This window comes from Brassica napus, unplaced genomic scaffold (genome assembly GCF_020379485.1).
Source record: "Brassica napus cultivar Da-Ae unplaced genomic scaffold, Da-Ae ScsIHWf_100;HRSCAF=175, whole genome shotgun sequence".
Taxonomy (NCBI): domain Eukaryota; kingdom Viridiplantae; phylum Streptophyta; class Magnoliopsida; order Brassicales; family Brassicaceae; genus Brassica; species Brassica napus.
Genome location: NW_026014442.1, coordinates 50,699 through 66,490, shown reverse-complemented (window position 1 = coordinate 66,490; position 15,792 = coordinate 50,699). Strand labels below are relative to the sequence as shown.

Below are 15,792 nucleotides of genomic sequence, written 5' to 3'. Positions count from 1 at the left end.
CAAACCGAACTCGCATAGCAAACTATCCGCGATCAGATCAATTTTCGTTCATCAAATCGAAGCTGAGTGTGTTCTAGAGAGGAAGAAAGTACCAGAAGAAGCTGGGACGGCGAGTAGAAGCAGAGCACCGAGGAGATACACAGCTGCGGAGGTTAGTGGATAACTGAGAAATGGCTATATGCCAAGTCCCACAACATAACTTATCATTTACCAAATGCATTGCAGACTAAAGAGCTATCGAGGAAGGTCCATAACTTGATGCGAGCAAAGAAAATAAAAGCCATTCACATCCCACTGAAAGAAGCAGCAGTGAATAAAACATGAGAACCTTAAACTCAGAATGCCTAGGGGCTACATGTCAAGTCCCGCAACTTATGAACAGCAAAGGCAAAAATACTATAAAGAGGAGGAAAGGAGCATCAGAAACGGGAAGAAACTGTCCCGAAGGGATAGGGAATCAATCACACAACACATGAAAACCAAATATATACACACAGACAGATAGATAATAAGGGTTTCAATGTTATGAATCCTCCCAAAGGCAGACAGACGGATAGATAATAAGGGTTTCTCCAAAAGCAAACAGATAAAACAAGACAGATCTTCCTTCTTTCCTTCCTTCCTTGCTTACTTCTTCATCTTCCACGTCATATCCTTCACAAATACACAACACAGAGTTAGTAATAAAACAAAAATCAGAACCAGAAAGATCCAAAAACCACCGACCGATTCACCTGCTCCTAGTTCTTGGTAACACGCCTGGGCCACTTCAACCCCCACCTTGCGAGCCTCCAATGAGTCTTGTCCTGAACAGCATACTTGGACTCCTTCTTCTCCAGATAGTCCACCAAATCCTGCGCATGTCTGATAGTTTCTAGAAGATCCAATACAACCTGAGCATCTCTGATGGTCTTCGTGAGATCCAACACATCCTGAAAACGTTTGATGGTTTCCGGATGATATAACTCACTGAGAGCTTGTTTGAGGGTTCGCTGAAGATCCAACCCCTGATCCAGAGCTCGTTTGATGACTTTCCCAAGATCCAACCCCTCAACCAGAGCTTGTTTGATGATTTCCTCAAGATCCAACTGAGCTTGTTTCATGGTTTCCTTAAGTTCCAACTCATCTTTTGCAGAAACAGGCTTCACACCAGAAGGAGGGACACAACGGCTGAGAATGCTGTTGATTGTCACTTCATGCTCTGCAGATGGAAAGTATTTGAGAATATCGATAGCTGCCTTGATGAAATCTGGTGTCCTCGTCCGAGCAAAACTGTCAACTGCAACTCCATAGTGTCGAGGGTCAGGTTGAACCCCACGACTCTCCATTTGCTGAATGACCTTAATCGCTTCCCAAGGTTCACCTCCAACGCTTAATGCATGTAAAAGGCCCATGTATGTAGCACCATCAGGAGGACAAGTTCCGATCAGCTCATCGAACAGTCTCTTAGCCTTGTCAGGATCATGCCTCGAATAGACAGTCAGCATCTGGTTGAAGAGAAGCAATCCCTTCTTTTCTGCACCATGGAATAGTCTCTCGCAGTCAACCAGAGTACATGTTGATGCCTGTAAGTATAATCCCATCAACCTTGATCGATTCCATTCATCTTCAAGCATTCCTGTTTTGAGTGCTAAAGCATGAACTCTTTTTACTTTGTTGGGAATGGAAATTGTGTTGACAGAACCAACAATCCCGTGCTTGAGATAAATCATAACCAGTGAGTTTGGATTCTTAGATGCTACCCAGTCTTCTAGATCATTCACAATCACAGTCATCTTCTCTAGATTCTTCTCCAGAAAACGGTCTTTCCATCCGGTTTCAGCAGCACTTTGTCGGTAGAGAGAAACGAGATGGTTGACTGTAGAGATAGCTTCACAAAAATCTTTTACAGAAGCCAAATGTTCAACTTCCTGCAAAAACCAAGACCACCAACGTAAATGAGCAATCACATGAGCAATCACAGTCATAAAACAAAGGAAACTTGCAGTCTACCAGAGAAGATTTAGCTGACTGTAGATACAATGGTATCATCCTTGATCGATTCCATTCATCTTCAAGCATTCCTGTTGTGAGTGCTAAAGCATGAACTCTCCTTACATTGCGGGTAGAGGCAATTGTGTTGACAGAAACAATCCCGTGGTTGAAGAAGATCATCACGAGAGACATTGGATTCATATGTGTTGCTGCCCATTCTATCAAATCAGTTCCAACCGAGTCCAACTTCCTTAGTCTATTCTCCACATCAATGTCCTTCCATCCCGTCTTGATTCTCGCTAGTTCATAGCGACTGGTGACGAGAGAGACCAAAGGCATAACGTCAATCATGTCTTGGACACTGTTGCATCCAGAAATCTGATGTGGAATTTCCTCTTCGTAGCGGTCGAGGTATGCTTCAACCTTCTGCAAAACAAACATTCAAGAATCAGGTCATGGAAAAACAGGAACTAGCTTCCTAGCTACTAGTCAAATCTTGGAACAGACAGTAACATCCATATACATATAGCAGCAACCTCCGCTTCAAACTTGGACCGATGCAACATCAGTGAACTTGCCACTGTTGATAGCATCCACGGGTAAACCATTGCTGTCCATCTTGAAGATGAGACTCGTCAACAATTCATACCATCAAAAAACCGTTCGTCTTGAATCCCAACTCTCCCTTGACTCAAACAAAAACCCTCTTCCTCGTTCTGAACATAAACAATACTCTTTTGCACTAATCTGACAGGATGATCAAGGCTTATGGTGTGTAGTTGGGAGAGACAGGAAGAAGACGAAGAAGACGATAAGGTTTGTCTCTCTCCTCAATGTGAAACTAGCACCCGCGCGGCGCGCGGTTGTCTGTTTTTCATAATCATATGTGTTTTATACTTATTATGTTATAGTTTCATATATTTTCATGTTTGACATTAGTGTGTCTTTTCAATGTTATTAGCCTTAATGTATAAACTATGAGATTGTAATTTTTATATTGTGCTTTTATAGTTTATTTGGTAAAAAAAATTATTAGAGATTTAAGTATACTTGTTGGTTTTATTAAATTATATTATAAATATTTTGCTTTAAAGTCGAATAAAAAATTCAAATTTTGTATTGAGATTTTAAAAACAAATACACTATATAGACAAACCAATAAAATTATGGGTGAGCGTTCGGGTACCCATTTGGGTTCGTTCGGATCTATTCGGATTTTAGGTTTTCGGGGTCAAAGATTTCAGCTCCATCGGCTATTTCTAAATTTCGGTTTGGATTCGGTTCGTTTTGGGTTCGGATAACCCATTTAAATTATTTTTAAAATTTTAAAATTCATTATGTATTTTAAATTACTCAAAATCTATAAACAAAATAATATATTACATATAAATTTGAATAACATATGTCAAAATACCTACGCTTAACATATAAATTTGTTTGGTTTGATTATTTGGATAGAGAATAAATAAATATTTTAAGTATTTTTGGTGTTTTGAGTATACTTTAACTATTTTAGACATTTATATTTGATTATTTGTATATATTTTCAAATATTTTGGATAACTTAAAAGTATCAAATATATTTTGGATGTTTTCTAATAATCTAAAAAATAATTAATATATAGGTTTATAAATCTATTTCGGATATTTTCTGGTACCCAAAATATTTCGGTTCGGATCGGGTTTAGTTTTGGTTCTTTAAATACCAAAATTTTGATCATGTTCAGGTATTTAATCAATTTTGGTTCGGGTTTCGTACTACTTTTTCGGATCAGATTTGGTTTTTTGGATCCGGGTTTTTGTCCAACCCTAAATAAAATAATGAAACCAAGTTAAAAAACAACGTTCAAAAATAATAAGAATGTAAAAAAAAAGAACAGTTTCTAAATATAAAACCCTTTGTTCAAAAAACAGGTTTTTAAATATAAGATTATGATTATGGGCCTAAATATAAACAGTAGATTTATTTGATTTGTTGCATGTATCTTAATAAGTGGCCCATTTAGTTGTTAACCACTAAGTTTATTTGATTTGTTGCTATGATGTAAATAAACCAACCATTAAGCCCTGTTTGATTTTGAATACTATAAGTTGTCATTGTGATCTGGGTCATGATGTATAATAAGCCCAAAACTTTTGATTTTATTCCAAACCAAACCGCCGAAAGTTGTGGGCTAGAGAACGGGAAATACGATTTGATAAAAAGCACTGGTATGGTCTGAACATAAAACGACAGAGTTTAAAGACAGTGGCATAGGTACGTAATTATTGAGGAAAACTAAGGTTTATTTTCTGTTTGTACTCCAGTTTTAATAGATTAATAAGATAACTTAACCGGAGACACTAAACCACCGACTAAACCGGAAATCTCAACAACCAGATACCAAATAACTAACGGAAGCTAAACCGGACTCTAAGGGGTTAAACCAATGTAATAACCAACACGTTTGATTTTGTGTTTCAACCACAATCAACAACACAAGGAACAATAATTTTAATCGATCACAATCAACGAAACACAATAATTTTTTTTTTTTGGTCAAAAACGAAACACAATCATTTTTAGTGGGTTTTTTTCTTTGAAACTAACCTTTATTCCATCTGGCTTCCTAGCTCGTGTGGAGTATGAGGCTGCTGGCTTAAGCTTGCTCAGTGTTATTGTCTTGTTAATTAAATTTTTTCCTGTCAAACACCTCAGCAAATACATCTTCTCTTCTCTGTTTAAAAATTAAGCAAAAAATCATATCAAGAGAAGTTGATTTTAACCTTTAAAAAAAAAAAAATTTGGAAGAACAACAAGTTTAGTAGATTGAGATGATGATGATGGAAAATGCAACAAGTTCTTACAATAATCAAACAATGAACACCACAATCTTTTCTTACAAGATGAAAGAGAGAGAGAGAGAGAGAGAGAGAGAGAGAAAGGAGAGTTAACCTTAGAATGCCCTAATGGAATAAAACGTGGAAATTGTATAACTCTAAACGTTGTTATATAATGAGAGGTCTCACTGGTGTGTGTAATATAATTTTGGGACTCTTCTTTTCATTTTTGGACTATTGGTTCGGTAAAAGTTTCTAATGGGAGAGTAAGATAGTCAAAAAAAGAAGACAAAAATACTGTGACAGCTGGGAGTTATTACTCTCTGAATATTTTATAGGGACCAAGGAGCCTTGATCGCCTTGTGAGTCTCTCTTTTCTGAAATATATACGTATAACATTTTGTATAGTTACATAGGAGTGTGAAATATATATGTATATTTGTATAGCTACTGATGTCATATAGTTATTTTTTGTTTCCTTATTTCTGTCTCTTTTGCCATTTCTCTTTCTTATGAGACCAGCTAAATGATTTGCCTGAAGAGGGTTAGATAGGGCTAGGAATGTGAAAAGAAAAACTTTATTCATGCTAACATTTAAAACCTGAAGTAAGAACAAAGACTCAAGACAAAAACTAGTACTACATATGAGCTATAACATCAGCGCTAATATAATGTCATACATGTAAGCTAACTTACATGCGATATATAACTTCAGTCTACATATTATTACATGCTATAGAGAGATGCCACATGTAGTTATACCTAAATATCATGCATATGCGTTACATGTGATTTTTCATTATTATAATACGTGCATGCACGTGTAGAATCAACGTTAATATAATTGTAGTTTTTTTTTTTTTGAGAAAGGGCTTATAATTGTAGTTTACATGTGATTAATAATATTATACTTCAATATTATTAATCACATGTAACCTAATGGAAAGAAGGTCAAATTATTTTTTATTTAGATGTAACCTAATAGATGTTGCTCCTCTAATGGAAAGAAGGTCAAATTATTTTTTATGTAGTAGTATGAGGAGGGGTTAATCATTATCAGATGGCTTTTTTTGGAAATATGTGATTTTGTATTATTTGGGCACAGGGAGATGCCATGTGTAAGCTAAGTTATAGCTCACAGCCAAAGTGGATGTTAAGTAGAAAGGTCAAATGGTTTTAAAATAGTAAGTAGGAGGTCCTAAAAATAATTAAGTAATTATCTGAGGGCTTATACGGGCAAAGAGACAGTGGCGGGCCCACGTGTTTTATACGGACATAGAGACGGCGTTACCGTTATGTACATTAATTCCGTCTGTTTATAATACATGTATAATAGATAGCCCATTCGATATTTTCCTTAATAGAAACTCTCAACTATCTTATTAAGTTTGCATATTATTAAGTTTAGTTATTAATAAAAAGAGAGTTGGTCTAGAGCAAATAAATTAAACTCATTAAAAACTCGAGTAATTTTTAGTTCAAAAAAAAAATCGAGTAATTTTGGAAACATAATTGCTCTGAGTAAAGAAGAGCGCAACAATGGAGATTAGGTTCGGACATTCAGATCGAGTTGGGTTCAGATCGGTTTTGTCAGGTTCAGATTCAGTCCTTCAGTTTTTAGATATTAAGATCTAATACGATAATTAAAATTTTTCGGTTTGAGCTCGGTTCAGATCTTATCAGTTCCGGATCGGTTTGAAACTAAAATAATTAGAATTTACCGGTTCAGATTCGTCCGGTTCTCGATTGGATTCAGTTCGGATCATGTCGTTGTTCCGCCTAAAAACATACCTAAAAATATAAAAAATACCTAAAAATATTTAAATATCTGAAAATATTCAAAATTTTATTTAATATCTGATCCGAAGACATGAAAGTATCCGAATTTTAATCTGATTATTCAAATTATATTTTTGAAAATCAAATTTTTTACCCAAAATATCATGCATATGAGTTACATGTGATGTAAGTTCATAATATACATATATATATATATAATTATTACATAATACGTGCATGCACTCGTATATCAAGGTAATAGGAGTATAATTGTAGGTTACAATACATTACATGTGACTAATCATATTGTTAATCATTGTCAAGATGGCTTATTTTGGAAATGTTTTGGAAATGATAGTCATAAAGACAGTGGCGGGCCCACGTGATTCTGTGTGTTTATTATATATGTATGTATGTATATACAGGTTCAAAGTCTACTATTAACAGCATGTACGGAATAGAATAGCCTGCTGGAGTGAAGACAAACGCAGCAATGGGGAAGGCGGTTCTGAGGGAATAAAGTAATAATGCCTTTTTCAGAACCACAACGAGATAAAGCGATATATTTGCCTTTTTGACAACGTGAGACCGGGTGTAACAACAGCTAGTTCTTCGGAGAAAATGACCAATAAACAAATTTTCCTTTTTGACAAGTCTCTCTCAAAAAGCATGCCACGGTAGTTTACAAAATGCACTATCAGAAAACATGTCTGGATAAAGTTACATTATAGAGATATCCGGATTAATTATAATTACAGCAAGGAGGAGAAGAAAGCATTTCAGCTCCCTTATGTCTCTTTGGATCAGATAAGATCTGTTTGGTCTTATAGTTTTCACTGTGTTTTTCCTTTTTTTTTTCTTTTTTTTTTTTGCCATGGTGGTTCTTTCAATGATTTTGTAAATCTAACATTTTCATTAAATTGAATATTAACGTTCTTAGCAAAAAAAAAAGAAGTTATCCTAGCTAGATTCTTTTTTTTTCTGTTATCATCATCAGTGCATGGTATATACTATAATGGTATCATTGTCCATGTATATTATATTTTTCATTACAAAGTCTATTTCTTATTTTAATAGCTCCTAAGTCCTCACTAAAAAATAATTAACTAGTGCACGTCATGTAATTTGGGGACTATATTTCTTCAAAAATATTTCATTCCAGACCGTAAAAGCTCTAGTTCATCAAAAAGTAACGGCCACAAACCAAAGTGGATGTAATTTAATATGTTAAAACAGTTAAATCATTGATTCCGTGTGAGACAGCCCATTCGATATTTTCCTTAATGCAAACTCTCTACTATCTTATTACGTTTGTATATTATTAAGCTTAGTTATTAATAAAAAAAGAGAGTTTGTCTTGAGCATGTAAATTATACACTTATTAAAAACTCGAGTAACTTTTTTTTTTTTGCTAAGAATGCTAATATCATATTAATGATGTTCAGATTTACAAAAAGTTAATCTAAGTGCTACTCTACCTTGGCAAAAAGAAAATAAAAACAAGATAGAGCAATGTTATGGAGCTAATAAATTATATAATCCAACTTGACAACAGAGAAAGAAATTTCTTCCTATCCCTCCTTGCCATGATTATGATCTTCACTTCTCTGTATATCCCACGCGCAATCACCGTTGGAGCGATAATGCAGCTGTTGTGATATACATTGTTTCTCTGTTTCCAAAGATGGTAGATAGTCGACTGGACTGCTATGTTCTTTAGAACAGTGGAGCTCTGTGTCATTGTCGATCTGATCCAGGAGAGTAGCTCATTCCAGTCTTGGAAGGCATGCAATGGTGGGTTCAACCGGGTAAGAACAAGGTTCCAGACCTCCCTGCTATAAGAACAGGTTAGGAGCAAGTGGTCTCTTGTTTCCACGTCGTGGGAGCATAGACAGCAGGAGGTGGAGATTTGGATTCCCCATGAAGCCAGCCTTGCCCGTGTAGGCAGCCTGTCTGCATTGGCGATCCACATATTAAAAGCCAGTTTGGGAACATGACCCTTGAACCATACACAATCCACCCAAGCTTTCGTCTCTGATTTAGGCCTTAAAAAATCCCATGTAACTGCAGACGAGTAAACCGTGGAAGAACTACCTGGAACTATCCATTCATATTCATCATCATCAATCTCAGAGAGAGGCAGAGCAATGGTGGTAAGGTGAATATGAATGTCCAGCGCCTCTTGGCTACGAGGGTGAGCGATTAACCATCCTTCCGAGTTGCATGCTTCTGAGACCGTAGCCAATAGGGGAACACGCAAGGCCCTTGGTCCCGTAGGGCCTATGAAGCTTATTAGTTGACCGAAAGGAGTCCAGACATCATACCAGAAACTGAGTTTACTCCCAGATTTAAGGATACCTTTGCAAAAGTTCAGCGCCTCACTTCTTAGCTTCAATAATTGTTTCCATGTCCAAGAATCAGTTGTGGCTTCATCTACTCCCCAGAAAGGTTTAGCCGATAATCGATACTGCCTTTGCCAACTGACCCAAAGAGAGTTGCTTCCTGAGTGTAGCAACCAGATAAAACGGAGAAGCATCACCCTATTTAGAGCCGAGAAGCTTCTTAGACCCAGCCCTCCTTCATCTTTAGGTAAACAACAAGTTTTCCAAGCTATCTTCGCTGTTTTAAGTTCATCAACGTTGCCTGACCACAAAAATCTGGAGCAGAGCGAGTCTATCTTCTTGATGCAACCTTTTGGTAGCATAAAAGTAGTTATCCAGAAATTTACTGTTCCAGCTATAACCGTACTTAGGAGTACTAGTCGCCCAGCAAAAGATAGGGTCTTTACCGCCCAACTCCGAAATCTTTTAATTAATTGTTGCATCAGGGGATCATAGTCAGCTATTCGCAGCTTACGGCTCATGAGAGGAAGACCAAGATATCTAATTGGGAGTGAACCCGAGGTGAAACCAAAGCTAGCGATAGCAAGGGATTCCGAGCTGTTCAGCCCCGTTGTGTAGACCTCTGTCTTGTTTCTATTCAGCTTCAGACCAGACCAACTTCCTAAATCATCCAGACTATCTGAGATTCCATGAAGCGAGTTTGCACTTCCATCAAAGAAGACCATTACGTCGTCAGCAAACATCAGATGAGTCAACTTCAGTTCTGACGTCCTTGGATGATAACCTATAGTTCCCGAATCATACCTGGACAATAACAGTCTAGAGAAAGCTTCCATAGCCAGGACAAAAATATAGGGGGAGATGGGATCTCCTTGCCTGATACCATTAGTGCTTTCAAAGTACCCACTGCTGCTACCATTAACAGAGATGGTGAAGGATGCTGTAGAAATACATTGATAAACCCATCCAATGAACTTGGTCGGTATAGAGAGAGCCTTGAGAGTTCCTATGATGAAATCCCATTTGATAGTATCGAAGGCTTTTCTGAGATCAACCTTTAACATAGCACTAGGAGATGAGTTTGCTGTGTTGTACCCTTGTACTAGGTCGGTAGCAAGAAGGACATTCTCAGCCAAGAGTCTACCCGGCATGAAAGCTGATTGAGACTGAGATATTATACGAGGTAGGATCACTTGTAGGCGCTTCGCTAACAGCTTGGAGATTACCTTGTACACCGTATTCAGACATGAAATCGGCCTAAAATCTGAAGTAGAAGAAGCGTTTGTAATCTTTGGTATCAAAACCAGAGTTGTCGCATTCCATTGCTTGAGAAGACAGCCTGAGGAGAAAAATTCCCGGACGGCCTGAGAAACCTCTGGGCCAATGATGCTCCATGCTGCTTTGAAAAACTCTGAAGAATATCCATCAGGGCCACTTGCCTTGTTCCTTGGAAGTGAGAAAAAAGCGTCCTTAATTTCTTGTACCCTAAAATCCTTACAGAAGCCAGATATGTCGTCTTCTGTGCAGGTGAAATCAAACAGGAGATCCAGGTCAGTTTGCTCGAACTGTTGTGCACTCGCAGGTTCACCCAGCAAACCAGAAAAATAATCAACGCAATGATCCTCAATGTCTCCTTGGTTTTCAATTTTTCCTCCTGAGTCATCCAGAAGAAAGTGAATGTGATTCGCTGATCTTCTTGAGGAAGTTAGCCGATGATAGTACGTGGTATTTGCATCTCCCAATGCAATCCAAGTTACTGAAGATCGTTGCAAGTGAAAAGCTTCTTCCGCTTTAGAGAGGAGCTGCCATTTACGAGAGCATTCTAGTTCCCATTCAGCATTTGCAGTAGATGGTTTCGCAAGAGTATTTTCTTGTGCTTCTAGCATAGCTTGGTGCGCTTCCTCAGTTCGCAGCTCGATACCAGAGTAGTTCAATCTGCTAAAATCCCTGATATGCTTCTTCAGCAGCTTTAATTTTTTGGAGACTCTTAACATTGCAGATCCAGTTACATTGAAAGAGAACCACCTCTCTGCTATCATTGGCAGAAATTCTGTATTCTGTAACAGGTAATTAAAAAACCTGAAGGGGCGCTTGAGAGGAGGAGAATTAATGGTCAGAGCGACTGTAACAGAGGCATGATCTGAGAAATCCGGAGAGAGGAAAGAAGCCACTGCTGTAGGGAAGAAGTTACTCCATTCATCATTCACTAAAACCCTATCTAGCTTCTTCGCTATTGGAGCTGTCTTACTCTTGTTCCACCAGGTAAAGGTTTTCCCTCTGAAATTCAGGTCTACCAAGTCTGCCTCAAGAAGAGAATCCCTAAACAGCCTTGTACGCTTGTCAACTCTAGCAGATGCGTAGAGAGAATGTTCCTCTGGAGATAAAGTTTGATTAAAATCTCCCATAACAATCCATGGTTTGCCCGTTAACAGTTGAGAAGTTCCCTGGTTTACCATAGATTCCCATAATTCCTTCCTCTCTTCATGGAAGTTAGACGCATAGACAATAGAGGCGAAGAAAGGTGGCTGACCCGGGATAGTGACATCGCAAGTGACCATCTGAAGGGACGTGTGGACCACAGAGACAGTAACACACGGGTGCCATAAAATCCATATCTTACCAAGATCCGAAAAGCTGTAATTATCCTCAAAACACCAATCAGGAAGTAACTCATTTACAAACTTCTTCCTCTTCGATTGCTTGACATGGGTTTCTATTAACCCTCCGAAAATAGGTTTGTTTACCTTAATCCACTTTTTGAAACCGTTCCGGTGACTATATTTATTAAAACCGCGAACGTTCCAACAAAAAAGTTGTGCCGACATAAATCAGGCGAGCTTGGGGCCCTTGCCCCTTTCACCCTTTAGCTTTGAAAAAAGTTTCTTTTTCGCAACGCGAAAATCATTCTCATGTTCCATGATTTCCCCCTCTTCTTCTTCTTCTTCTTCTTCAGAGGATTCCACATCTGATGAGTCCAGTTCAACACCAGATGAAGCCTCACTAAGTGTTCCTCGGGGCTTGGTGATGGTGTTCTGGCGAGGAGGATCCTTACTGCATTCTCCTGTTGCAAAATCCGATTTTGTACCCAGCTTTGAGGTTGTTTCCTGCTCAGCGTTTGCCTGAGGTTTCGAGTCAACCACTGCCCACTGCTTTTCTTTCGGTTTTGCCCTTCTTGTCTTCCTGCCTTTCCCTTCTAAATTCTTAGCTTTTGGACAATTATGCAAGGCATGCGAGGACGATTTACATGGTACACAAGTAATAGGCGCCAGCTTACATCTGTTCGATAAGTGGCCTATCTCTTTGCATTGGTTACATATGGGAGGCATCCAAGGACTGGAAACGAGCACACGACTAACCTCACCGGAGTCAAATTGTACATTTACTGCTTCCGGCAATGGCTTCCTCGGGTCAATGATGGTGAAGACCTTTGCTACCTCCAGGTTTGTCTTGTTTGCGGTGGTTGGGTGCAGAAACTTTGGATCTCCTACCAGGCCCGCAATGCGCTCAAGACCATCCTCATTGAAGAATTGGAGTGGAACTTTCCGCAGTTCCAACCATATCGGGGCAGCAGATAACTCTGGCTTTGCCGGGACGATACCCGGTTCCCATTTGGCTACAAACATTGTCTTCCCGTCTATCTGCCACAATCTTTGATTTATTACTCTGTTCCGAGTTCCTACGTTAGGTATTCGGAATAGGTAAGCGAAGCCCTCCATCTTCGAAACTGCAATATCTCTATATTGTTTGCTCCAAATCCCATTAACAATGTTATGGATGGTTCCTTGGGAGGGTGGGTCCACATAGAATTGACCGAGGACAAAGCAATCCCAGGATCTTTTGTTCTTTTCGATGACTGAGTTAGGAATCTTTACACAAGATTCTCCAGATGGTAGGATGAAGGATTCACCAGTCTTCTTTAGCTGCTTGATGCCTTTAACCTGAGAGACATAAGAGGCCTTAGGATGAGGGCCTGGTACTTTAGAACCTGCTTCAGTCGTTTGCGTTTCACCAGTAGGTATGGTAGTTTTTGTTGTATTCTCAGTCGGTAGGGTAGGAATGGCTAGTGATCCCTTCGCTAGCTCTGCTTCTGTGGTCAGCTCTGGATCTGCCAAGGCGATCTCAGGAGTGACTAGTTCAGTGACCAGATTCACGATCTTAGTACTTCCTTCTAGTTTGTTTGTTGTGTCCGGATCTGCTACGGGAGCGATCACATGGGCACTCGGAGTTTCCAATTTGGAATCTTCACTAGCTGTAGAGCTTGTCTGCTGAGCAACCAAATCAGCGATCTGGGCATCGGCATCGGAAGCAGGCTTGGAGGCATCAACCGGAGTTTTAGCTGTCGGAGATGCAGGGTTAGACGTCGTCATGGGCAAATCCACGGTGACAGGGTTTTCTTTCAACGGAGGTGACGAACTCGACGGAGGTGACGAACTCGGGCTCTTTGAAGGAGGAGACGAGCTCGGGCTCTTCGTCGGGGAGCGAGATTTCTTGGCCTTCTTCTTACCCTTCCCCATTAGGAGGAGAGATGGAGAGGGCGCGTCTTGTAACCGACGCCGTAGAAGGCGCCGTCGTTCAGCGAAGGTGGTCACTGTGACGGAGGAACTGTAGCAAAGGGGATCTTCTTTTTCGCCTTGTGACGACTTTTAAATATATAGTCTTGGAGATTGTTTCGAAGCGAACTAAGAAGCCTCAACTCGAGTAACTTTTACATATTATTTTTCTAGATAATTTCCTCTCTCGATAGGAGTTCTATACCGGATGAACAACATTCATAATCAACTTCATTATGAGAGTTCAAAGTTCAAAGGTAGGGTAAAGTCCAACAATATATATGGACAGGTTGTATCAGTCATATGCTGCATAGGAGAGTCTAAACTCTGTGGGAAAAAAAAAGCAAGTCTGGAAATGAATATAAATTCTGCCGTGGAAATTTTGATCATTCGGAAGGCTGTGTCTACGACGTTTGATGGCGTTTCAAAAATGTTAAAGAGGTGTGTCATGTTCATTTTTACCACTGCCACGAGAAAGAGCAACTTTGAGATGTGACGATTTGATGAGAGGCCACCCACATTTGAGTATTTTTGAAGTAGAAGTTGATTGTTGATGCAAGTGAGGGTTATTTATATGTTTCAGAACGGAAAACAAAAGCCCCACTCTCGATACGGTAACTAACACGTGTCAGAGATATAAACGTCTCAATCTGAGATGCGGAAAGGCGTTTTTGGAGTCCCCAATGGGTCACGAACCGCGTTAATTTCACTAAGACAAAGACCGATGTATAATTTCCGGTTTAACATCTCTTTCGGTTTATAAACTACAAGAACCATAATACTACAAAAAAAAAAAAAAAAAAAAAATTCAGTAGTAACGTGAATACTGCTAAACCGGTTTGAATACTGCATTCCAAAAATAAATAAATAAAAAAGACACAATTTAAAAGAAAAACAGTAAAAAGGAGAGTATTCCAAAAAATCACATTAGAGAAAATGGCCATAAAAGTAAAAAAGGAGAATATGGATCAAATGAGAAACGGCGATTCTTCCCTTGTTTAACATTTTGACTCATATCTCCCTCTTTGTCTCTGTGCGATTGATTCATCAACAGTTAAAAAAATCATCTTTAGTTCTGATTATTGCAGAGCGAGAGAGAGGAACAAGAAGAGTAACGGGCTCTCCAAGAGTGGTCCGAATCGCTTTCACTGATCCTCGCTGCGGAGATAAGGGATTCCGTACTCGATTTGGTTAGGGACTTTGAGGAAGCTGCTGTTGCTTGCGATCCGTCTCAGAGGCTGACTAATTTTCTGACTCCTTCGCCGGTTATCGGATGCGATTCGGGGAGCCAGAGCCTCTGTTCTCCGACGTATGTTCTTCGATTCAACGGAACCGATCGATCTTGCGGCGGAGGTGAAGCCGAACGTGGCAGAGAGTTTGCTCCCAGATCCGTATTCGTTGCCGGAGCTGTCTCTCGCCGGGCCGGCGTGTATTTCTGAGTTTCCTCCGGAGCCGTTGTTTATGGATGAGATCGAAATCCATAAACCGTTTCCGAACCGGCAAGCATTGAACCTGCGTTTACAAGCTTGGGTAAGCTCTTCAAGTCTCTTTCTTCACCTTTGTTACCTTCTTATTGCCCTAATTATCTCCATTCTCTCTGTACTGAAGTGGGCCTCCGTAGGATACTAAGGGTGTTGAAGCGTGACACACATTGCACGATATGAATTAGTTATAGCACTAGCAAAGGGTGAAACATCGAATGAAAAATCCATTTGTGGCAGAAAACTAGAAGAAGGAAACACAGACTTTTTCAGGCTTATTACGTAAGGTTGAAGCTGCAGAAGCAAATAGTTTGTTTTAATCATTTGCTTGATCACCAGTACCATCTCATGAACTATCCTCCAAAGATTCCTCTCGCACCTATGCCAAACGGAATACATCATCCCATGCCACCTGGTAATAAAGTCTATTTATGTTACCTCAAGTAAAAGTTTTGGTTTCACTATTACTTAAACACCTTTGTTTCTTCGCAGTTGGTATGCAAATTGGATATCCAGTACTACAACATCCTCAAATGCATGTTCAAGGCCACCATACCCATATTGCTGCTGCAACGGCTATGTCAAGCTGCCATGTTGTTGTTAACGGAGTCCCTGCACCTCCCCATCTCCAGCCATTCATTGAGGATGAACTCAACCAATGAGTAAGAACCAACAACTAGATCATTTATACAGTTGATGTCTTTACTTTAAAAAACAATCTCTCTTTGTTAATCTTTGTATGGTGGCAACCGTGGAAGATGCAACTCCTCCTCATGTGGTTCCACCAAGCAGTGGCGAGATGGCAGTGAGTCCTGCTTCTGTGGCATCAAGTGGACACTTTCCATT

The 15,792-nt window shown here is 39.4% G+C and overlaps 1 protein-coding gene across 8 annotated transcripts; it reads right to left on the bottom strand.

Moving 5' to 3' along the window:
* Positions 1–414: 414 nt before the first annotated feature.
* On the bottom strand, positions 415–2,878 carry LOC125595229. 8 transcript variants are annotated; one of them, XM_048771132.1, is made up of 4 exons: positions 2,511–2,878; positions 1,993–2,400; positions 735–1,910; positions 415–654 (listed from the first exon to the last, which is right to left on the bottom strand). In XM_048771132.1, exons 1-3 carry the CDS (start codon positions 2,580–2,582, stop codon positions 741–743), a joined length of 1,650 nt encoding a protein of 549 aa, XP_048627089.1. In that variant the 5' UTR covers positions 2,583–2,878; the 3' UTR covers positions 415–654; positions 735–740. The 8 variants fall into 8 exon arrangements, with proteins under 8 accessions (XP_048627089.1, XP_048627095.1, XP_048627092.1 ...); XM_048771138.1 differs by having other exon boundaries at positions 727–1,910; positions 2,624–2,876; XM_048771135.1 differs by having other exon boundaries at positions 727–1,910; positions 2,482–2,857.
* Positions 2,879–15,792: the final 12,914 nt, after the last annotated feature.

Coding starts and splice junctions, on each gene's coding strand:
- LOC125595229 (XM_048771132.1), bottom strand. CDS start 2,582: ATGGTTTACCCGTGGATGCTATCAACAGTGGCAAGTTCACTGATGTTG. Junction 2,401..2,510: donor GGTCCAAGTTTGAAGCGGAG/GTTGCTGCTATA, acceptor TTTGTTTTGCAG/AAGGTTGAAGCATACCTCGA. Junction 1,911..1,992: donor AGTCAGCTAAATCTTCTCTG/GTAGACTGCAAG, acceptor TGGTTTTTGCAG/GAAGTTGAACATTTGGCTTC.